This window comes from Ahaetulla prasina, chromosome 1, assembly GCF_028640845.1.
Source record: "Ahaetulla prasina isolate Xishuangbanna chromosome 1, ASM2864084v1, whole genome shotgun sequence".
In the NCBI taxonomy this organism is placed as follows: Eukaryota; Metazoa; Chordata; class Lepidosauria; order Squamata; family Colubridae; genus Ahaetulla; species Ahaetulla prasina.
The window spans coordinates 205203434-205227003 of NC_080539.1; the positions used below are offsets into that span (position 1 = coordinate 205203434).

General features: G+C 44.8%; 2 protein-coding genes across 2 annotated transcripts in view; both read left to right on the forward strand.

Moving 5' to 3' along the window:
* The window catches only part of STAT4 (signal transducer and activator of transcription 4), a 46884-nt gene extending 43736 nt beyond the window's left edge, over positions 1-3148 (forward strand). The window contains exon 24 of the mRNA XM_058188489.1: positions 1820-3148. Within this exon, the coding sequence (XP_058044472.1) occupies positions 1820-1846 (27 nt within the window). The 3' untranslated portion in view covers positions 1847-3148. The remainder of the gene's footprint in view (positions 1-1819) is intronic.
* An 8305-nt stretch (positions 3149-11453) lies between these two features.
* STAT1 (signal transducer and activator of transcription 1) overlaps positions 11454-23570 on the forward strand; it is a 43650-nt gene continuing 31533 nt past the window's right edge. The window contains exons 1-5 of the mRNA XM_058188509.1: positions 11454-11543; positions 19884-20012; positions 20839-20983; positions 22683-22781; positions 23308-23397. Coding sequence (XP_058044492.1) covers positions 19885-20012; positions 20839-20983; positions 22683-22781; positions 23308-23397 — 462 coding nt within the window. The 5' untranslated portion in view covers positions 11454-11543; position 19884. The remainder of the gene's footprint in view (positions 11544-19883; positions 20013-20838; positions 20984-22682; positions 22782-23307; positions 23398-23570) is intronic.

Sequence of the window (23570 nt, forward strand, 5' to 3'; positions counted from 1 at the left end):
TCAAAGTACTTTCTGTTAACCCTGAATAAAATTTCCATACTTCTCAACTGGCAACTTGCCCCTTTCTTCCTGAACAAATTGTTGTTCTGGTTAGTTTTTAGATTCCTTCTCCCAAATATGAGTTTTGGCACTTTCTATGGATACTCTGTTGGATTCAGATTCGAATTCATAGCAGGCCACTTCAGAACAGACAAATATTTGCTTTTTAACCATTTTTGGTTTTCTTAGATATATGGTTTAGATCAGGGGTCTCCAACCTTGACAACTTTAAGACTTGTGGATTTCAACTTTCAGAGTTCCTTAGCCAGCAAAGCTGGGAATTGAAGTCTTAAAGTTGCCAAGGTTGGAGACCCCTGGTTTAGATCATTATCCTACCTGAGAACCTATGACCTGCAACTGACCTAGAGCTTTCTAAGACTGGGGGCATTATGTTCCACTCCAGAATGCCTTGATAATCTTCTGGTTTTCTTGTGGCCTGTTCAGATTCAAGGCATTCTGTCCCGGAATCAGAAAAGCAACCCCATACCATTAAGGAGCCTTCTCCATGTTTTACAACAGTGATGGTGTTTTTGTCCTTTTGTCCTTAAAGGCATTGTTTTTTTCTTTTGTGAACATAGAGCTGCTGTGACCTATTTAAAAGCTCCACTTTTGTTTCATCTGCCCAAAGTCTGTGGAAGGACTGTGGCTTGTCAACACGCATTTTATCAAACTCCAGTTTGGCCTTTGTGTGTCTGTCTTTCAGAAGTGAGGTCTTTCTGGATCTTCTATCGGGAAGACCAATGTCACTCAGACAGTGTTGGATGGTACCACTCAATATTGTTGTATAGGGAGTCCTCAACTTATAACAGTTCATTAAGTGACCATTCAAAATTTACACTGAAAAAGGTGACGTACGACCGTTTTTCACAGTTACAGTTACAGGTTGCAGCATCCCCATGATCATGTGATCAGAATTCAGATGCTTGGCTGGTTTGTACATATGTCGGTTGCCATGTCCCGGGGTCATGTGATCCCCTTTTTCAACCTCTTGACAAGCAAAGTCAATGAGGAAGCCAGATTCACATAACAACTGAGTTATTAACTTACCAACTGCAGTGATTCACTTAACAGCTGAGACAAGAAAGGTCGTAAAATGGGGCAAAACTCATTTAACAAATGTTTCACTTAGCAACAGAAATTTTGGATTCAATTGGGGTCATAAGTCAAGGACTACCCATACCTTGATCTTGGTGGCCAGCCAGGATCTGTTCTGAAGTTTTCCTTGGTTCTTTCTCCTGCCATTCAAAGTATCTTTCTGCAGATATCAGGGTCAATTTTTTTCTTGCAGCCACATCCAGGGAGGCTGACTACTATCCCATGGACCTTAAACTTATTGATATTTGCATACAAGATCACAGGAACTAAAGCTGTTTGGAGATGGTTTTGTAGCCTTTCCCTTTACCATGCTTGGCTATTATCTTCCTCCTCAGACATCTCCCTACTTTCATTTTCCTGTCCATGTTCACTGTGCTGTACACAATGTCACAAAATGCCTTATTTTTCTCCATTCAGATAAGCTGAATGACTGATATGAGATTGAAGACATCTGTGATACTAATTAAAATAAATAGCTTCTTTGAGAAGTCACTAAAATCCAATGCCTCTTAACTTCTAAGGAGTAGCAGTTATTATGTCCATGGCATTTTCATTTTAAATACTTATGAGAATAAGTTGAATCCTATTGGCATTTTAATTATTTTCAAGAAGCTGCGGGTTCATATTGCATTTAAGAAAAAAAAATTATTAATTCCAACAAACTTTTATCTTTGTTCTCTTGCAGTTGAATTCTCCGTATGCAGCTGAGTGACATTCAGATACTGAAGATTTTAAAATCTTGAACAAGTTTGTGTGTATTAATATGTGTTTATAAGATAATGTTTTTAATTTCCCTATACTGTAAATATATTTTTCTAAGAGATATACAGAATTCTCATCTTGATTGTAACTCTTAATTTGCTTAAACAAATATTTGAACTGGTTCAGATAATGGTTTGACATGGCTAGAATGAACCTCATACATGGTACTATTCAAACTTTCATTGATATAACTAGGTTGAATTCGCACATCATACAATGTTAATGTTAATTTAATCTGATTAACATGTATATCTAGGAGATGCGTTGGCTCAGGGGCTAGGACACTGAGCTTGTCAATCGAAAGGTCGGCAGTTCAGTGGTTCGAATCCCTAGTGCTGCCATGTAACGGGGTGAGCTCCCATTACTTGTCCCAGCTTCTGCCAACCTAGCAGTTTCGAAAGCATGTAAAAAATGCAAGTAGAAAAAATAGGGACGACTTTTGGTGGGAAGGTAACAGCGTTCCATGCATCTTTGGAGTTGAGTCATGCTGGCCACATGGGGACGTCTTCAGACAGTGCTGGCTCTTCGGCTTTGAAACAGAGATGAGCAGTGCCCCCTAGAGTCAGGAATGACTAGTACGAATGTGTGAGGGGAACCTTTACCTTTACCTTGATCATGTAGATATTGATAATTACATTAACCAAAATTTGCGGTCAATTTTGTTCCATGGACATATCCACTTGTGGCTTATTCAGTTAAGATATTTTTCATTTCCAAAATTTAGATATTACAGAAATTGATTTATTCAAACATGAAAATAAAAACATTACTTCATGTGTGAAAAATAGGAAGTGAGATACCCATGTTTATTAAGTGCAAGATTAATGCAGTATTTTTATAGTTTAATAGTTTAGGTCAGATGCTTAGTCCAATCCACACACAACAAAATTACGCTTTTCAATATATCCTATTTTTTTTATATAGTTCAATATGCTTTTATACCAAATGTTTACAAGGGACAAAGTTTCAAGACAGCGTATTACGGAACTTCAACAGCAGTGTGATTGAAAGTGAAACACGTCATATTGTAGATTTTTATTTAAAGCCAGGTTATTGTAATAGCAAAATTAAATTAACAGTCAGCTGAAATACAGAATGGCCCCTGGATTATGTAGTTTCCTCAGAAAGTGATGTTCCAATCAGTAAATGAAATATTTTCTAGTATTTTAAATTTGTGTAGCATGCTAGATGATTATGCTATATTTTTCCAATGCTGTTCCACAAAACTCTGATTTTATATAAACACTTTCTAACTTTATTTATTGAGTTGTTTGCTTGCTTGCTTATGATGTTTATAAGGTCTTTCCAATCCATCCATTCTTACAATTCCCCAATATCTAAAAATGTATTGTGTTAAAAGTAAACCATAATCAATGTAAAAAAAATTACAATCACATGATGTTCTGTAGAACCAGGAATGGCAGGAATAACTGAGATCATAGTACACTTAGTATTCTTCAACACGTGACGCCCTGAACTACTTACCTGTAACTCCAAGAATGCCCTTTAATTATGGATGAACTTGGGCTTCTTAACGTTTTAAGAAACACTCAAACTAGTGCAAGCTTATCTGTTTTTAATTTTTACAAAAGAAGAAAATTCCTATTATCTCTTTTCTCTCCCCCCAAATTTATCTTTTTGAGCCTTTCTCCTTCTCCCTGTGCTACCTTAACTCTCAAGGTTAGCTACCATCTTTAGAAAAAAACCACTCTAGCAAAGGGGGTCTTGATTTCATCACAGGCCATTTTACTAGTCTTTGCAGAGGCTGCCTTTATGGGATAATAGAGATGGTTTTGAGGGGTGAAGTTGAGAAGGGAGGCAACCATCTAATCTATGCCACTCTCCAAATTTTTTTGCAATGGGAATCGTCATCTAAATTTTGCCACTGCTATGATAAAAGCCATCAACATTCACACAAAGGGTTTCTATATCAGGACCTTCAGTTTAGTACAATCTGTGTTAACAATTACGACTTCCTTACAAAAGCAGCAGCAATAGTAAGAAAGACAAATTTGCTACGAAAAGCCTTCATGGGATCTAAAGTGAAGTAAAATGCATAAAGGGGAAAGTATTTGGCCTTTTTGACATAATTATGATTTTATTAAAATCCCTAAAGTTTACAGCCGTGAAGGTTCAAGTTTACAGTTTACACCTGAATGCAAAGTGAAGTTGGTTTATTGTGACTTTCAAACAGGCCTGAAACTAGTTTAAAGCATGTTGCAGTGAATCCAGCATTGGGCCCTTCAAGCAGGGAGAAAAAGGATCTGGCATCTCTTTATCATCAATTTGCCAAAAAAAATTTATTTGCACTTGGCCTCCTGGAAAATTTTGAGATGAACTACGTTTTGAGATGAAAATGCTACAGTAATGTATTGTTTTGGTTCTCAACTTTATATTATAGGTACAATACAGCAAAACCAACAGCATTCTAAGACCTCATTGTGCAAGACAATTATTAGCCATAGAAATAAAAATGTTCTCTTTCATGATACCCACAAAGCTTTAAATGTTGAGAAAGCAAAGTTGGCTGACTTTAGCGTGACTGTGTTGTGTCAAGTAGGTCAGATTCTTGTGCTGTCCTGATTTTTCTCATTACTGTAAACTCTTTTGTGCTTCTGGAAAATCCCTCTCCTTTTGCTATGATCAGCCAGATGGGAGGAGCCTTTCACAGATGTTATCAAGACCAACTGTCTATGAGAAGCAACCATCTGCAAGAAAGTGCTGTCTCTTTTGCTTTGACTGCCAAGGTTATCACCATCAAAGGGATGCCCGCTTTCAGAGGTTCCCATAAAGGCTAGCTTCAAAAACTGCGATTACAAAGAAAAGCATTTCAATTTTCGCCACCGATTTGTTTTTAGAAATATTGGTCAGCTACGTTCAGAACACTGAGGCAGCACAATTGGTAATAATGAAAGTAGTGAACTAGGAAAGTCCCAAATGCTAATTGCTTCTCAGCCATAAATTTAAACTTTTATGTCAGATAAGCCCTTTTCGCAGGGTGCAAACCTGTTTGCATAAGTGTGTTTTCTCTCTATTAGATAACCAAGGGCGAGTCCCACCTTTTTCCTACTGCCCATTCCAACTTCTGCTCCAAATAGCAACTACCACAGGTGAAATCTGTTACTCTGCATGGCTGTACATTATGCTATTCGAAGAATGTCTGGTTCACCTGGTCTCTCAGCTCCCATTATTTTGATGCAACGGTTGGATATCAGAATTGGTCAAGGGTCCCACATATGTAAAAGTGCAAGGAGTTTGGTGGTCTCAAACCAGCGGCGCTATGTTCTTACAGAGAAGAATGGAGTCTCCCCTTCCCCATGTGAAATGAGGGGGCACGTTGAGGCACGTATCAGACAAGAACTGACATGTCCGCTCTTCTGTTAGTTAGGAAGGGGGTGTACTAATTGGTAGCTGGTTCATTATGAGCACTGTGGCATCCTGGCATCTCTCCTGTCCTGGAAAGAGTCAAAACACTCCAGCACAAATCCGAAAGCTCGGAAGACTAAACCCCTGGTCCCAGTGACCGACCCAGATTGGCTCCTCCAACATTGTCCTGGGACACCTGTATTTGCCTTCATTAGTGAGAGTCAAAACTGCCCAGTCAATCCCTGTTTAATTGTGAACCTTGTTCACAATTAAACATTAGGATGAACCTTGTTGTTCATCCTAGTGTTAGATACATAAAAGGCCATCTTAGCTTCATCCTTCCACCATTTGGTATGACAGCCTCGGATTAATATAGCTATGTGCTCCCAGGCTGTACGGCCAGTGGTCACACTGACTTGAGAATTGTGAGAATTACGATGCAATATAGTTGGAGGAGCTAGTTTGCAGGGAACATATCTTAGGTAGGACATGGCACCCCACTTTCCTTTACTGTAAGCAAATGGAACCTTCTATTTGAAGAAGGCAAATAGCTAGAAAGGAAATAATTGGGGTTGGGGTATTTTGCAGAACTCTTCCCATTCCCACAGACATTCTCTTATGGCATTTGGGATAAGAAACAGATACATGCTTCTCACCAGGAATTTCGAGAGACTGAAGCCTTGTATCTATAAACTGAGAATTCTTAGTCCAAGTCTTACTGCACCATACATTTGGTATTATTTTATTTTATGGGTATTTGCTTCATGTTTGCTATAGTGCAGCCAGCAGCAAAGCTGGCTGAGTAACTCTGGGAGTTGAAGTCCACAAGTCTTAAAGTTGCCAAGGTTGGAGACCCCTGCTATAGCGAGTCTTTAATATATTCACTTGAGCAAGGAGATAATCGAAAAGCTAGGTAAAAGTATATATATAAATAAATGCTGACCTGTTGGTTCTGATTAAGAGGATAATTCTAAACTTTAGCCTTGCACACCTTTCAAATCTGCTGGTATGGAAACTTTATCACCTGATCAAGCACCAAAAGCAAACTGATAATTTACATACAATATCCCTTTAGGGCAGGGGTCTCCAACCTTGGCAACTTTAAGCCTGAAGGACTTCAACTCCCAAAATCCCCCAGCTAGCTAAACTGACTGGGGAATTCTGGGAGTTGAAGTCCACCAGGCTTAAAGTTGCCAAGGTTGGAGACCCCTGCTTTAGAGATCTTCATGCAGGTCTGTTTTACTTTAAATCACTGAGGAAACACAAAGTACTCATTATCGACTCCTAAACAAATGATCAGTGGAATACATGATGCTGATACTTTAAGGGTGCAGAACTTTTGAGATGTCCAAATTGGTGAGCAAAAAGCATCCACATGCTCAGACTCTCGCGTTTCTTCCTGGTTACTGTATATCATATATACTTCATTTATGTTGGAGAGGGATCCCTATGCAGTACGAAGAAGTCGAAGCGCCTCCCTTCGAAAGCCTGTTGCCCCCATCCTAGCAGACCAGGCAAATGAAAACGCGTTATCTCATTTACCAATTTCCTGATTCGCCCTCTTAACAAGACTGTTATGGGAGTCGCCGAATCTTAACGTAGAGAGGGGAGTTTTGGTAAAGATTGGAAACATTTGCAAAGCAACGTTATTTTTTCCTTCTGCCAAAAAATAAAAACCCCAACCCCCTTCTCCCCCCCTCACTTCCAGATCCTTTTTAACTTTCACTTTCGTTGCAGCAGACGGCTTTCCGAGACCCGACGCCCTTTCCTGGAAAACACGTGCCTAGGCTGTTCTAGGTATAGCTCGCCCCTCCCGCCAGCGCGAACGGATCCGCCTTCTTCATTGGGGAATGGAATTAAAGTTGGGGGGGGGAATCAAAAGTTAATCAAGAAAATGTTTTTCTTGGCATGAACGTATCTGTTGGGAGAAGGAGGGGAAGCGAAACTTTTTTCGGAGAAATCCGGTGCAGGGAAGAAATAAAACTGATCACACTACGGTAGATGCCTATGGAGAGTCTCAGTCATCCAGGTCACGGTTGTCCTCTTGAAAAAAAGGTGCTTTTTTTCAAGAGGCAACTGGACTTTCTGGTTTTTCTTTGAAGACGTTTCGCTTCGCATTCAAACAGCTTCTTCAGTTCAGCTGGAGCTGAAGAAGCTTCTTGGATGAGAAGCGAAACCCCTTCAAACCCCCTCCCCCGAAAGTCTAGTTGCCTCTTGAAAAAAGCACCTTTGAGACTAGAGTAGATGCTGATAAACTTTCCCCAGCAGGCAAGGGGACTAGGCTAACCTTCCATCAGCCTGGCCATGGGAGTTGTAGTCCATGGAACCAGGCTGTTGTAGATGACATTGGTAATCCTCGGATCTAGTGAAAGTAAATTGCTCGAAGAAAATCTACACGGATCATCTTTCCTCTCCTGTTTTTGCGCTGCAATTAGAATAAAAATTCCAGCTGGATTCTATACACATTTGCTAGAAGGATGTGTGGGAGAACTTAAGCCACTTGCTGGTCAAAGTGTGAATTAGGATTTTCTATAAGGGCTTTGGTCTGTATGTATGCCGATTTTGGTTGATTAAAGAAACCACAGGGTAACATCACTGTGGCTGAAAATGTTTTTCTTCTGTGACCTAGATGACATCTTCTCCCCTCACTTCCAGATCCTTTTTAACTTTCACTTTCGTTGCAGCAGACGGCTTTCCGAGACCCGACGCCCTTTCCTGGAAAACACGTGCCTAGGCTGTTCTAGGTATAGCTCGCCCCTCCCGCCAGCGCGAACGGATCCGCCTTCTTCATTGGGGAATGGAATTAAAGTTGGGGGGGGGAATCAAAAGTTAATCAAGAAAATGTTTTTCTTGGCATGAACGTATCTGTTGGGAGAAGGAGGGGAAGCGAAACTTTTTTCGGAGAAATCCGGTGCAGGGAAGAAATAAAACTGATCACACTACGGTAGATGCCTATGGAGAGTCTCAGTCATCCAGGTCACGGTTGTCCTCTTGAAAAAAAGGTGCTTTTTCAGAGGCAACGGGACTTTCTGGTTTTTCTTTGAAGACGTTTCGCTTCGCATTCAAACAGCTTCTTCAGTTCAGCTGGAGCTGAAGAAGCTTCTTGGATGAGAAGCGAAACCCCTTCAAACCCCCTCCCCCGAAAGTCTAGTTGCCTCTTGAAAAAAGCACCTTTGAGACTAGAGTAGATGCTGATAAACTTTCCCCAGCAGGCAAGGGGACTAGGCTAACCTTCCATCAGCCTGGCCATGGGAGTTGTAGTCCATGGAACCAGGCTGTTGTAGATGACATTGGTAATCCTCGGATCTAGTGAAAGTAAATTGCTCGAAGAAAATCTACACGGATCATCTTTCCTCTCCTGTTTTTGCGCTGCAATTAGAATAAAAATTCCAGCTGGATTCTATACACATTTGCTAGAAGGATGTGTGGGAGAACTTAAGCCACTTGCTGGTCAAAGTGTGAATTAGGATTTTCTATAAGGGCTTTGGTCTGTATGTATGCCGATTTTGGTTGATTAAAGAAACCACAGGGTAACATCACTGTGGCTGAAAATGTTTTTCTTCTGTGACCTAGATGACATCTTCTCCCTCAACTGAGTATCGGGTTTAAAAATTACCTTACAGCGATGTATTCTCCAAAGGTTGAAACCAAGGTGAATAGTTCGGTTCAGTTGAACTATATTTTTGTTGTTGTTGAAAACAAGACTTTTTAAATTAATTGTATTAATTTTTAAAGTAAACAGAAAAAAACCAACATAGGAGAAATGAAAAGAGTAAAGAGAAAGCTTTTCATCTGTTTACTTTGAAATGTAATATTTTCAAAAAATACAAAAGGCTTCAGAGCGTAACGTAAATATCCCGCCTCAGACACAAAAAGTTGGAGAGGAAGATGGCAACTGTGGGTGCAAAATTATAAAATGACAATGCCAACTGCATATAAAGAGAATCTGTATAAGATGTTTGACAGCATCTACCCCTGATAAGAATAGCTAGAATGTTCAAGAATAAATCCGAAAAATGTTGGAAATGTCATCAGATACTGGGCTCATGTTACCATATGTGGTGGATATGCGTAGAAGCAAGAAGATATTGGACTAAAATCCACATGTGGTTGGAAAAAAATGATAAAAAAACACATAGACTTTAGACCAGAGGTTTTTTTATTGGGGATCATACCTGAAACATACACTAGAGAATTGAGATATTTGATTGTGAATGTAGTAACAGCGGCTAGAATTGTGTTTGCTAAAAATTGGAAAAATGAGAAAATACCAACGCAAGACGAAGTTATTAAGAAAATAATGGAATGTGCTGAAATGAGCAAATTGACATTTGAAATTAGAGAACAGGAAGACAATATTATAAGATATGGGACTTATTTTATCAAAGGTTAGATAAAAAATATGGTAATGAAGTTTGGTAGAGGTCTTTACAATACAAGAATTGTAGAAATATACAAAATATAACATAAAGATGTATGATTATTGGATTGATTCAGGATGATGAAATGATTGGTACAATATAAGTTAACATAAACTTAGAATATTTTGTATGAAGTGAGGGAAGAAATACCCATAGTTAAATAAATGATTAATGAGGACAAAAATATTTGGATATATACCAGATTGATAAAACGTGAAATTAGATGAACTACAAACTATGAATACGGTGAAAATGCACAAAAGATTTGTAACCAACTGACACACTGTTTGTATTTGTAATTGAAGAAGATGTTATGTTTTTATGTGTTTATTTTAAAAAAAAAACATTTTCAAAAAAAAATAAAAATCGGAGAGGAAGCTCCACTCTGTTCAGAATGGAAACCAAAACATTTGTTTATTTATTTATTTTATTTATTTATTTTGTCATAACAATATATGTAGGTATCATATAAAAAGATTATATAATATATAAACACATATATGGGTAAATATAAGGAGGTATAAGCATATATGTATATAGGAAGAAGAAAAGAAAAACAATAGGACAGGAACGGTAGGCACGTTTTGTGCGCTTATGCACGCCCCTTATGGTCCCCTTAGGAGTGGGGTGAGGTCAATAGTAGACAGTTTTTGGTTGAAGATTTTAGGATTATGGGAAGAGACCACAGAGTCAGGTAAAGTATTCCAAGCACAGATGATTCTGTTACAGAAGTCATATTTTCTGCAATCTAGATTAAAGCAGTTGACATTAAGTTTAAATCTATTGGTTGCTCTAGTATTATTGCAATTGAAGCTGAAGTAGTCTTTAACAGGAAGGACATTACAATAGATGATTCTGTGAGTTAAACTTAGGTCTTGTCGTAGGCGACGGAGTTCCAAGTTTTCTAAGCCTAGGATTTCAAGTCTGGTGGGATAAGGTATTTTGTTGTTTTCAGAGGAATGGAGAACTCTTCTTGTAAAATATTTCTGGACACGTTCAATTGTATTGATGTCAGAGATGTGGTGAGGGTTCTAAACAGGCGAGCTGTATTCTAGAGTTGGTCTAGCAAATGTTTTATATGCTCTGGTTAGTAGTGTGGTGTTTTTGGAAAAGAAGCTACGCAAGATTAGGTTTACAACTCTTAGAAATTTTTTTGCTATGTAGTTGCAGTGGGCTTTGGCACTTAGATCATTTGACATGAAAATCATTTGAAGACACGATTGATGATAATAACTCCTTAGAGGCAACACAAATAGGTTGATATAGTGGACATTCATTTAAGAAGCCTTAGTGCCTCAGAAAATATTCCGGATACTATTTTCCATCCAAGTTCGTGTCTGCCTGCCTGCTTGGAACTGTCTTGCATCTGTGCCCGTTTCCTGCGCGCATCTTTCTAAAATAAACATTCACCAAGTCAGTCGTAGAAGGTAAATGCCATTGAATTCAATAGGATTTACGGCCAGCTAATGGTGTATGTAATGACAATGCAGGCCGAAGATCTTTTCAAATCGAGCATAAATTACAGTTTACTTCTCAAACTAAAATCGATCGCTGGCCCCAAAAGTTATAAACCCGGCGGTCTTCTTTCTTTCCCCCCCCCCATCCCCCTCCCCCTTATGCCAATTTATACAGAACAGGGAGGAGGACACCTCCCCGTAACAGCCATTCCCCCCACCGCTTCGGGAGGAATGGTTCTGATTGGCTATACCCTCAACTAGCTTGTCGCGGATTGGTCTGCGCCCCTCCTGTCGTGCTTTGCTACTTCCCGTTTAAAGGTACTGTACTTTCGTTTTAGCAGAAGGCAAGTAGGCGGGAGAGAGTCAGGATCTCCGGTTCTTTTGAAGGTTCTGGACGCGCCAGGTAGGTCTGCATTAAGTCGGTGTTCTTAGGTGCAGCCTTCGTGCAGGAGGCTTTGCATGCCTCCCTCCAAGATCTTTCACGGGTTGCATCTTAAGACCTGGAATCTCAAGACCCCAAAATCCTATTATCGATCGATCGTTTTTTTTCTTTTTTCTTTTACCGTTAGGATTGCCAAGCTTGTCATTTGTCAGATGGGCTGTTGCGGGTTAGGGATGCAGGCGGTTGTGTGATAGTCGACACTGCCGATGTTTGCACTGGATTTGCAGCCTGGGCTGAAAAGATGCTGGCCGTGGAGAAGAACTCTTGCCCACTCCCCAGTTGAGATTCCTCCTTGCCAAACGGGACAGAAGGGTCGCTTTGCCTTGTGACCGGTTCTTTGTGATCCCATAATCATACCACGCCCTCCATTGTCTCCTGGAGTTTGCCCAAATGTATGTCCATTGCGTCAGGGGTGAAATCCAATTTTTTTTTACTACCGGTTCTGTGGGCTTGGTGGGCGTGGCAGGGGAGGATACTGCAAAATCTCCATTCCCTTCTCACTCCTGGAGGAAGGATATTGCAAAATCCCCATTCCCAGCCCACTGGGACCAGCCAGAGGTGGTATTTGCCGGTTCTCCAAACTGCTCAAAATTTCCACTACCGGTTCTCCAGAACCTGTTGGATTTCACCCTTCATCCTTTACCGGCCCCTTCTCCTTTTGCCTTCAATCTTTCCCAACATCAGGGTCTTTTCCAATGAGCCTCTTCTGTCATTTAAGTGGCCAAAGTATTTGAGCTCCAGTATTTAATCCTTCTGAAGGACAGTCAGGGTTGATTTCCTTTTAAGATTGACTGATTTGATCTCCTTGGAGTCCAAAGGACTCTCAAGAGTCTTCTCCAACTCTATAATTCAGTTCTTTGGTGCTCAGCCTCCCTTTTGGTCCAAATCTCATAGCGGTACATTATTACTGCGGAAAAAGCTTTGATTATATGTACCTTTGTCAACAAGGTGATATCTCTGCTTTTTAATATGCTGCCTAGGTTTGCCATAGCTTTCTTCCCAAGGAGCAAAGCTGTCTTTTAATTTCAGGATGCAGTTGCAGTCTGAATGATCTTGGAGCCCAAGAAAATTAGATTAATTTTTTACTCACCTACCTGAAATAACTGGATCATTTCTGGTGAACTGTTAAATCCCAAGCTTAGTCGAGACATTTTCATTAGGCTATCCTGCAGCTGAATTTTGCAGATTATTTTTGAAAGTGGCATTTTTTGGGGGGGAGGGAAGGGGGGCATTTAGAATAATTTGGGAGAAAGCATGGTAATATTTGGTGCTCTTTAGGAGTAGCTACTAAGGGGAATCCAAAATCTGATATTTGACTATAGCCTTTGCACTTAATGACTGTTGGACCAACTGGTTCCCCTTTGGTAGCTGTAATAATGATTTGCAATTCGTTGGAATACATGGATTTCTTGGTTGCAGGAGGAAAAAATCAGTATTTGAAGCCTGATAGATTATTGTACTTTACGTTGACATCCATAGCTGTAATTCCTGAATACAGGTACTCCTCAACTAGCCACCCTGTTACAACTGTACTGAAAAAAGTGACTTATGACTGGTCCTCATACTTATAACCATTGCAGCATCCTCATAATCAAAATTTGAATGCTTGGCAACCAGCATGTATTTATGATTGTTGCAGAATTCTGGTATCATGTGTTAATCATTTGTGATCTTCCCAGCCAGCTTCTGGCCAGCAATGTCAACGGAGGAAGCTGGATTTGCTTAAAGACTGCTCAATTCACTTAAGAACTATGAGGGAAAAGTTCATAAAATTGAGCTAGACTCTCTACCACTGCCTTGCTTAGCAATTGTCCCAGTTACAGTCATAAGTTGATGACAGCCTGTAAGTTGATCCGTATGGCAGAGACTAATTGTATGTGGTTTTCATTACAGGAACAAGCCTTATCTGTATGTAAGCAACAGTGCATTGTTAGAATGTATTTGTTTAAATGTTAGTATATATTAAATTAAAATTGATACTGTTTATATAGTAAATGAAGCAAACTTCCTGGCTGGATCAATATGACATAAGTATAACTCAGTTTTGCTTCTATATGAATGTTGAGAAGCCAACCTTCTTGAATCCTTTCCTCTGGTACTGATGTGTAAAACCAGACTGTTTGATGAACTACAGTTTATATAAACCCTGAAGCAATCGTAGTCTGGGCTGCAGTACGTGTTCTTCGGATGCATCAGAAGTTGCATATAAACATGAAACTCATAGGGCATGCTTATCATTCATTTATTCGACTTTGTCATGTCCCACTCCTCCGCTGACGGCTGGGTCCGGGAAATCCGAATCAGGCTTGCCTCTGCAGCTCTGCCCAAAGTCCTAGCAAAGTCCTCAGAGCAGGCAGGAGACCAGTAAGTGACTTCAGCAAGATAAGTTTGACTTTTGCCTGACTCAGAGACTGCCAGAAAGTAGCTCCTTTATATAGGCCATGGGGTGTGGCTCCATGACTCAGCACTCATTAAGGCCTGCCCTCCTTCCTCTGTTGCCTCCGCCTCCAATCTTCTGATGCGAGGGTCACCCAATCAGCTGTTCTTGGGAGTAAACCTCCTCAGGCTCACCTGCTGTGGAGGAGGGGAGGGTCTAGCTGCTCCGTTTGCCTGGGCATGGAGTCAGGGCTGGGGCAGGAGATGCTCCTTCTGCAGTTTGTGGGGCATGGAGCCAGGACTTGGGCCGGAAGGCATACATTCCTCAGTGTTGGGAGCAGGTAAGAAGGCCCCGCTGCTCTGAGGGCGGCAAGACACAACACTATCCTCACCGCAGGGCCCTTCCCCGGGCTGACGATCGGGATGCGGTCGGGCCGGGTTCTGCTCGTGGAAGGCCCGCACCAGGTCCGGGGCGTGGACGTGGGAGGCGTTGACCCAGGTGAACTCGGTCCCGTACCCTTGCCACGCAACCAGGTATTGAAAGCGCCCCTTCAGCCAGCGGGAGTCGCGTATGCTGTGCACCTCGTACTCCTCCGCCCCGTCCTCGTCGACAGCGACGGGTGGCGCCGGGCGCCGAAGGGGAGACGGCGGGGCCTCAGGGACCAGCAAGGACCGATGGAAGACGGGATGGATCCGCATGGAACGCGGCAGGGTCAATCGGTAGGCCACCGGATTGATGACCGCCTCGACGGGGAACGGACCGATGAACCGGTGGTCCAGTTTCTTCGTCGGACGGGAGATGCTTTGTGGAGAGCCACACACGGTCTCCGACCACCAGTGGGGGTGTTGCCCGTCGGGAACGATCGGCGACCCGCTTGTAGTCCTCCTTCGCCCGATTCCGCTGCCGACGCACCATCTGCTGAACCGCGTGCAACTCGGAGAGAAAGGACTGTGTCTCGGGAACCGGGGAGTCCGGGGGCGCCAGAGGGAAGAGCCGCGGATGGTACCCCAAGTTGGCCAGGAACGGGGTGGTCTGGGTGGAGGTGTGTTGGGAGTTGTTGAATGCGAACTCCGCTAGGGACAGGTAATCGGCCCAGTTGTCCTGCTGTTGGTTCACGAAGCACCGGAGGTACTGTTCCAGGACGCCGATGACCTTTTCCGCCCCGCCGCCGGTCTCCGGATGGTGCGCGACGACAGGCACACCTGCACCTCCAATGCGCCATCAGGCCCTTCCAAAAGCGGGCCGTGAACTGCACCCCACGGTCCGACACCACCCTGTCCGGCAGGCCGTGGAGGCGGAAGACGTGCTGCAAGAAGAGACGGGCTGTCTTGGTGGCGGTGGGCAGCCCGCTGCACGGGATGAAGTGTGCCATCTTGGTGAGCATGTCCACCACCACCAGCACCGTGGTGAACCCGAGGACGGCGGCAGGTCCGTCAGGAAGTCCATGGAAATCGCCCCCAGGGTCTGTCAGGAGTCGGCAAGGGCTGGAGGAGACCGGGAGGGGCCCCGTGGCGGCCTTGGCTTGCCGGCACGGCACGCAGGACGCCACATAGGCATGGACATCATGCCGCACCCGGGCCACCAGAAGGTCCGCGTTACCAGGTTGAGAGTCTTGAAAACCCGAAATGGCCCGCGGCAGGGTTGTCGTGGCACTGGGTCAGGACGAGGGACGGAGCGGCCCGTGGGCACATACAACCGCCCGGAACTTGAGTACGTCGTCTTCCAATGTCCACGGAGGCGTGGGGCCCGCCGCCGCCGCTGCTGAGACCAGGCGTCTTGGATCTGCGCCTCGCACCCGGGCCCGTAAGTCCACGGTTCCCGGTGGCGGCCAAGGCTTCCGCCGGCAGTACGGTCCGTGGAGGAGGAGGGTCTTGGGCGCCCAGGTCCCCCGGCTAACGGGACAGGGCGCCCGCCCCCCGGTTGTGGCCACTGGGGATATAGGTGACGCGGAAGTTGAACCGGGCAAAGAACAGCGACCACCGGATCTGCCGCTGGTTCAACTTCCGAGCCATGGTGAGATGTTCGAGGTTCCGATGGTCCGTTCGGACCTCCACCTGATGCCAGGCTCCCTCCAGGTGGTGCCGCCACGCCGAACGCGCCTTGATAGCCAGCAACTCCTTTTCCCAGATGGTATAGTTGCGCTCGGAAGGGTTGAGCTTCCGCGAGTAGTACGCGCAGGGAAAAAGAGTGCCGCCATCCGCCGGGGCCTGTAGCAGCACCGCTCCGAGGGCGACGTTGGAGGCGTCTGTCTCCACCACGAAAGGCCGGTGCGGGTCGGGATGTCGCAGGATGGGCTCCGTGACGAAAGCCTTCCTGAGAGCCGTGAAGGCTTCCTCCTGCGGGGGACCCCACCGGAACGGGACCTTCTTCTGAAGGAGCTGGGTGAGCGGAGCCGTCAGCGTGGCGAAGCCCGGGATGAAGGTCCGATAGTACTGGCGGCCCAGCAGCCGCTGGACATCCTTCACCCGACGCGGGGCTTCCCAGCTGCTCAGGGCCTCCACCTTGCGCGGGTCCATGGCGATCCCCTCGGGTGAGAGGATGTGCCCGAGGAACTCGATGGACGACCGGAGGAAAAAACACTTCTCCAGCTTGGCATAGAGCTGGTGCTCCCGCAGGCGCTGCAGGACCAGGCGGAGGTGTTGGAGGTGACTTTCCCTGGACCGGGAGTAGACCACCACGAACCGATCCAACATGTCCCGGAACACATCGTTCATAAAATGTTGGAAGACGGCGGGGGCGTTGGTCAGCCCGAACGGCATGACCGTGTACTCGTAGTGTCCGTACCGGGTGCCGAACGCCATCTTCCACTCGTCCCCTTCACGCATCCGCACCAGGTTGTAGGCCCCCCGGAGGTCGAGCTTGGTAAAGATGGAGGCCTCCCGCAGCCGGTCCATCAGCTCCGAGATGAGCGGCAGGGGGTAGCGATTCCGCACCGTGATGGCGTTCAGCCGGCGGTAGTCGCAACACAGGCGCAAATCCCCCGTCTTCTTTTTTACGAAGAGGACCGGGGCCGACAGAGGGACTTGAAGGCCGGATGAACCTCGGGCCAGATTTTTGTCCAGAAAGTCCCTGAGGGCGCCAACTCGGCTCGGACATGGAATACAGGCGTCCCGTGGGCAGCGGGGCGCCGGGTTGCAGGTCCACGGGGCAGTCGTAGGGCCGGTGCGGGGGTAAGCGGTCCGCCTCCTTTTCGCTGAAGACGTCAGCGAAGTCCTGCAGCTCCGGGGGCACGGCGACGGCCGGGGTGAAGACGTCCTGGCCGGCGCAGGTGTGGCGGATGTGGTCGACACACTGCAGGCTGGGAAACGAGATGGCGTTCCGCGACCAGGCCACCTGAGGGTCGTGCGTCCGCAGCCAGGCCAGTCCGAGGATCACTGGGAAGTGGAGGTCCGCTGTCACGTAGAAGCGAATCGCCTCCTCGTGGTCCCCGATGGCGAGGCGCAAGGGCTGCGTGGCGAAGTTAATGGGTCCGGCCACCAGCTCCCTCCCGTCGATGGTCTCGACGCTCATCGGAGGGTCTACCGGAACCAAGGGGACACCAAAATGGTCCACGAAGGCCCGGTCCATAAAGTTCGTGGTGGCCCCTGAATCCACCAGCGCGTGTGCCGGGATCCCTTCCGGCCGGTCACCCACCCACACCCGGGTGTCCAAAATCAGGTGCCGAGGGGGCCCAGGGCCCACGCCGGCCATGTCTGGCGGGGGCTTGGTCCGTGCCCGGCCTAGGGTTTCCCCTGGGCCGGGCCTGCCCCGTTTCCCGACTGGCCAGGCCGGGATTCGGGGACGGGCGTACGTGTTCCGCCGCGCTTCCTGGGGCATGCGGCGGCGAAATGGCCGGGCTCCCCACAGTACAAGCACAGCCCCCCTTGGCGCCTCCGGTTCCGCTCCTGGGCCGTGAGGCGAGGCCTGGCCGCCCTAACTCCATGGGCCTCGGCGGCAGCCACGGCACGGGTGGCCCGGGACGGGTCGGCACGGGTCGAGGGAGGGCGACGGTCTTGACGGTTGCGGGCGGCGACAGGACGGGCGTTGCTGGAGACGGGTGTCGAGGCGCAGGCAGAGGGGCACCAGGTCAACGAGGGTCCACGGCGCCTCCACCCGAGCCAGCTCGTCCTGCAGCTCTTCCGAAAGGGCCCTCTTGGACGCGTCCGCTAGTGCCGTGTCGCTCCAGTCCGAATCATGGCACAGCAACCGGAATTCGCGATGTACTCCCGGAGGGGCGGGGCCCTGTTGGATCTCTCCGAGGCGCCAGGCAGCCGCCTGGGCCCGCACAGGGTCTTCATACATCAGGCGTAGTTGCCCCCAGAACCCCTGGTAGTCCGCCAGCAAGGGGCTGTCCCTGAGCACCAAGGGCGTGGCCCACTGCGCAGCCTGGCCAGACAACAGGTTCATCACGAAGGCCACCCTGGCCCGGTCATCTGGAAAGTCCCCCGGCCGCATTGCCATGTAGGTCTGGGACTGGGCCATGAAGGGCGGGGACATCTCCATCCGCCCTGAGACCTTCTCCGCCACCGGTACCGGGCTGTGGCGCTGAGGAGGAGGAGGAGGAGGAGGTTGGACTGCTGGGGCATTCCCAGCAGCCAGTTGAGCAGTCAGCTGGGCGACTTGCTGTTGCAGTTGCTGGTTGTCTGTTTGTAGCTGCTGCACAATCAGCGCCAGCTGTTGATGATCCATCTTGTAGATGTGTGAGGAGTCAGGCAAGATGTCGTGTCCCACTCCTCCGCTGACGGCTGGGTCCGGGAAATCCGAATCAGGCTTGCCTCTGCAGCTCTGCCCAAAGTCCTAGCAAAGTCCTCAGAGCAGGCAGGAGACCAGTAAGTGACTTCAGCAAGATAAGTTTGACTTTGCCTGACTCAGAGACTGCCAGAAAGTAGCTCCTTTATATAGGCCATGGGGTGTGGCTCCATGACTCAGCACTCATTAAGGCCTGCCCCTCCCTTCCCTCTGTTGCCTCCGCCTCTCCAATCTTCTGATGCGAGGGTCACTCCAATCAGCTGTTCTTGGGAGTAAACCCTCCTCAGGCTCACCTGCTGTGGAGGAGGGGGAGGGGTCTAGCTGCTCCGTTTGCCTGGGCATGGAGTCAGGGCTGGGGCAGGGAGATGCTCCTTCTTCTGCAGTTTGTGGGGGCATGGAGCCAGGACTTGGGCTGGAAGGCATACATTCCTCAGTGTTGGGGAGCAGGTAAGAAGGCCCCGGCTGCTCTGAGGGCGGGCAAGACACAACAGACTTTTATTACACTGCATGCGGCTTACAAGCGTGTTCTTATAACTTAGATTTGGACACATCTTTATCTCCCGTTAAGTAAGGTTTGCCCTTGGTTTTATTTATTTATTTATTTTTATTTATTTGATTTTTATACCGCCCTTCTCCCAAAGGACTCAGGGCGGTGTACAGGCAAAAGTAAAAAAAAACAGACAATACAATATACAATTTAAAATGCAAGTTAAAAAACTTATAATTAGCCTAAAAACTTTAAAATATATAAAAAACTAAAACCCCAATTTAAAATTAGTAATAAGAAATTTAAAATCAATAAAACTTAAGCCAGCCCCGCGCGAGTGAAAAGATGTGTTTTCAGTTCGCGGCGAAAGGTCCACTGAGAATAACATTAAATTGATTGGATTTTAATAGTTATTTTTCCTGTATCTTGCTACCCTGAGTCCTTAGTCTTATTTCCAAATAGGCCAATTCTGGGAACAAATGGTGGGTAGTGATAACGTATGCTGACCCACACACACAAACAGTGGTTAACATTAATGAAAGAGAAAGAGGATTTGTGTGTTAGTGTGGTGTGGCTTTATGTAAATAGGAAAGGAGGAAATGTGCTTTCAGATAATGCAGTTTCTTAACTAATCGAAAATTTTACTGATTGCATGGAAGAATAAATAGGACCTACCTTTAATTACATAATTGGGCATTTGATTTCACAGGATGAGTCAGTGGTGCAGACTGCAACAGCTGGATTCTAAATTCTTGGAACATGTGCATCAGCTCTACGATGATACCTTTCCTATGGAGATCAGGCAATACTTGGCACAGTGGCTAGAAAGCCAAGATTGGTAAGAGGCTTAATTTGTGTAAGCTATCAAAAAAATAAGGCTTTGATTCTAAGCAGGAGTAGAATGCAGTCAGCAATCCTGAGACGTTAAATTATTTCTCTCAAAACTAACGGAACTTTGGCTAAACTGTTTGCTGAGGAAGTAAATTCCACTGGATTATGCACTCTCATATTGTATTTTATATTCTTAAACCAAATATTGTGAATGAAGAAATGGGAAGCTACATTCTCAATTTCATAACAGCACATAACAAAAATTCTGAACCATGTGCATGCTGAGGAAAGTGCTCAGCTTGAGCAACTGGTATAAATCAGCATTTTATTTCACACGGGAACTCTTAAGAGTAGCATATTTAAAATAAATTATATTCAGTTACACTGCAATTCCACTTGGACTCTTGTGGATTGTTCGCTACTTTAGAATTTGTCTGGAGTTGCAGTTTGCGCATGTAATTCCTATTCATAGGCAAACCTCCAAATTCATATCTTGACAGTGCAGAAGATTACAGCCATAATAATAGCAAAAAAGTACATGCAACTGAATTGGAAATACTGCCCTTGTCCATCATGATATTCCATTGCTGCTCAACCAGTGGGTTCTGTTATAGGCACAGCAGCCCGTATTGTTCATGTGTATTTGCTATGGGTTCCCCTGCCAGATGTAGAGTACCTTGGGAACTATTGGAAAGTTAGGTCGGTTTGTGATTGCTAACCTAAGCAGAAGGGCAAAGAAAAATAAATTGGGGTTTTCAAGGCTGTTGGGGTTTGTGCAATATAAAGAGATGGGAGTTATGCTAATGCTGTTGTTTGCATGCTTTCTCCTCTAGGGACTATGCTGCTGAAGACGTTTCAATGGCTACGTTGCTCTTCCAGAATCTCCTGTCACAGCTGGATGATCAATATAGCCGTTTTACCCAGGAGAACAATTTTTTATTGCAACACAACATCAGAAAGAGTAAACGAAACCTCCAGGTCAGTGTACAACAGCAGTTTCTAATTTGCCTTTATGAAAATATCTTAGAATAATTATGTTGATAGCGCGTGGATTATTTCTACAGTGTAATGAAAGAAAGCTTAAATTTTGCTGTGCCATCCTAAACAGAATATAACGATGAGCCTGTGAATGAATCCTGTCCTTCCCTTCCCTTTGCTTCCCTTCCTTTGCCACACTCAATTCTTGTTAGTGTTCCCATTGTAGCTACTACCTTTTATCTTCTATCATAATTTTTCCTGGAAGAAGAAAGGGAACATGTGTGTTCATATAGTTTATAACTGTTCATTACAGTTGGTAGCTTCTGAGTCTTCAGTGTTTTATTCTTTTATGTCATTTTTGTTTGACATCTTTTGCAATGTAGCTTCTAATAACTATATCTCCATGTGTGATACACGCATATATTATTATTATTATTACGAAGAAGGAAATTCCAGCTGAATTGGCTGGATGGTGGGAAAATAGATCTTACACCGGGCTTTTGTCTCTATTAATTTTTTTCTGGTGTGACGGACACACTCCTTTTTCAGCCTTAAATTTGAGCAGCTGCTTTTTAATAAATGCAGTAACAGAAAGCATTTCTTAGTATGCCGCAGTTGAATATCAAGTATAACTTCTGAGGTTTGAAGGATGTCTTAGCTTAGGAATGAAAAAAGTGATACTAGGTTTTACAAATATGTGATTTGTAACCGAATTTTGATTCCCATTTCTTTAATGGAAATAAATAATGGAGAATGTGGATAGAGACATGCTTTCACGGTAGTCTGTGGTAGTGAGCAAATTGAAAAAATATTGGAAGTCCGCAGGTTGGATTTGATTTAAATCAAGTCAATTTAAATCACTATTTTTAAATCATGATTTAAATCACTAGTAAACAGGCTTGATTTAAATCAACTGAATTTAAATCACTATTTTTAAATCATGATTTAAGTCTCTAGTAAACCGGTTTGGTTTAAATCAACTCAATTGAAATCATAATTTTTAAAAGAGCAACTGTCATCTCTGTCCCGCAACTGCTCCTCTTCTGACCCTCTGTTAATTCACCAATAGTCCCATTCACTTTAATGGGATGGCTGGTGATGTGGCAGTGACACAACATGAGGGATGTGGCAGGCAGCAGGTGACTGTATGCCCACTAACAGGCACTGCCACGTTGGATCTGAAATGACACGTGCTCTTTAATATTATATTTATAAGCTGCTTAGAAGATTTCACTTTCATTTTTACTGCTTGCCCTTCCTCCTTACACTTAGAGCCTGGTAGTACAATGATACAGTTTGTAGTGTACATAGATTTGCAAAACAGTGGGATAAAGGAATATTCCTGAACTTTGTTTTATGATTTATCTCATGGTTACTGTGAAATTGTGTGAATGCATCAATGCAGTGCATGTTATCTCAGCTTGCATGTAATGTAAATATTGCAGAATATACAGCCTCATATACTAGCATATACTAAGCTCCATTTCATGCTGAATAAACTAAATTATTAATGTATCTTAAATAGAAAACTATCTTTAGATAGATTTTTACTCCAGAAGCATTTTATTAAAATAAATTTGATTTTTAAAAAATTTAAAAATCCGATTTAAATGGAATTTTGTTTGATTTTTTTTTTTAAAAATCATCAATTTTTATCCACCCTGGAAGTCCATCACTTATATTTTATGCTATAATCCAGAATACTTTCGTGGAAGAACCCATGTATATGGCCTTGATGATCTCCAAATGTCTCCAAGAAGAAAGGAAGATCCTTAAATCTGCAGAGTCCACAGATCAGGTAGGTTATCCTCTGTTTGCCTGGAAAAGAGCATCCTATATTGAACATTGCAGCCTCAGTATAGATCAGTGATGGCTAATCTTTTCCAGACTGAGTGCCCACGTGCATGAACCCCCAAAATGCAATGCATGTGGTAGCCCCCACCCCACATGCCCCCCCACCCATGCCTCCCACTCCTCCCCGCATGCACAGCAGAGATCTGGAGACCAGCTGGCTGGTGGGATGTGCGTACACATGGGCCTCGCTAAGCTGGGACGACGGCTCACGTGCCCACAGAGAAGGGGCTGCATACCACCTCTGGCATGCGTGCCGTAGTTTTTCCATCACGGGTATAGATCATGGACTTCACTTTCAAATATTAACATGTTTACCCAACTTAGCATTTTCTCAGAATGGAAAGCAAAGAACAAACCCAAGAAAGGTCATGAAATATTGCTGCTGTGGAGAGTTCCCTTATTAGGGGGGGGATTCTACATCATGATATATTTAATTCTTGATTATTATTTTTTCTCATTTCAAATTCCAGATGCAAACGGACAATGTGCAAAACACTGCGCTGTTGGGCAAAGTGAAAGAGTTGGATGCAAAAGTCACACATGTGAAGAATCTTGTCATAGTATGTTAAAAGAGTTGTCCCTTGGAAACTTTTTATTTTTCACCATATTATAACCCAAAGCGGGAAAACACTGTGGTTCAGATGCAGAGATTGGGGAACGTGCAAAGATAAGCTACATTGGAGATGGATTGAGTGACTGGGAACAATGGACAGATTTTAGTCTCCCAATGCTA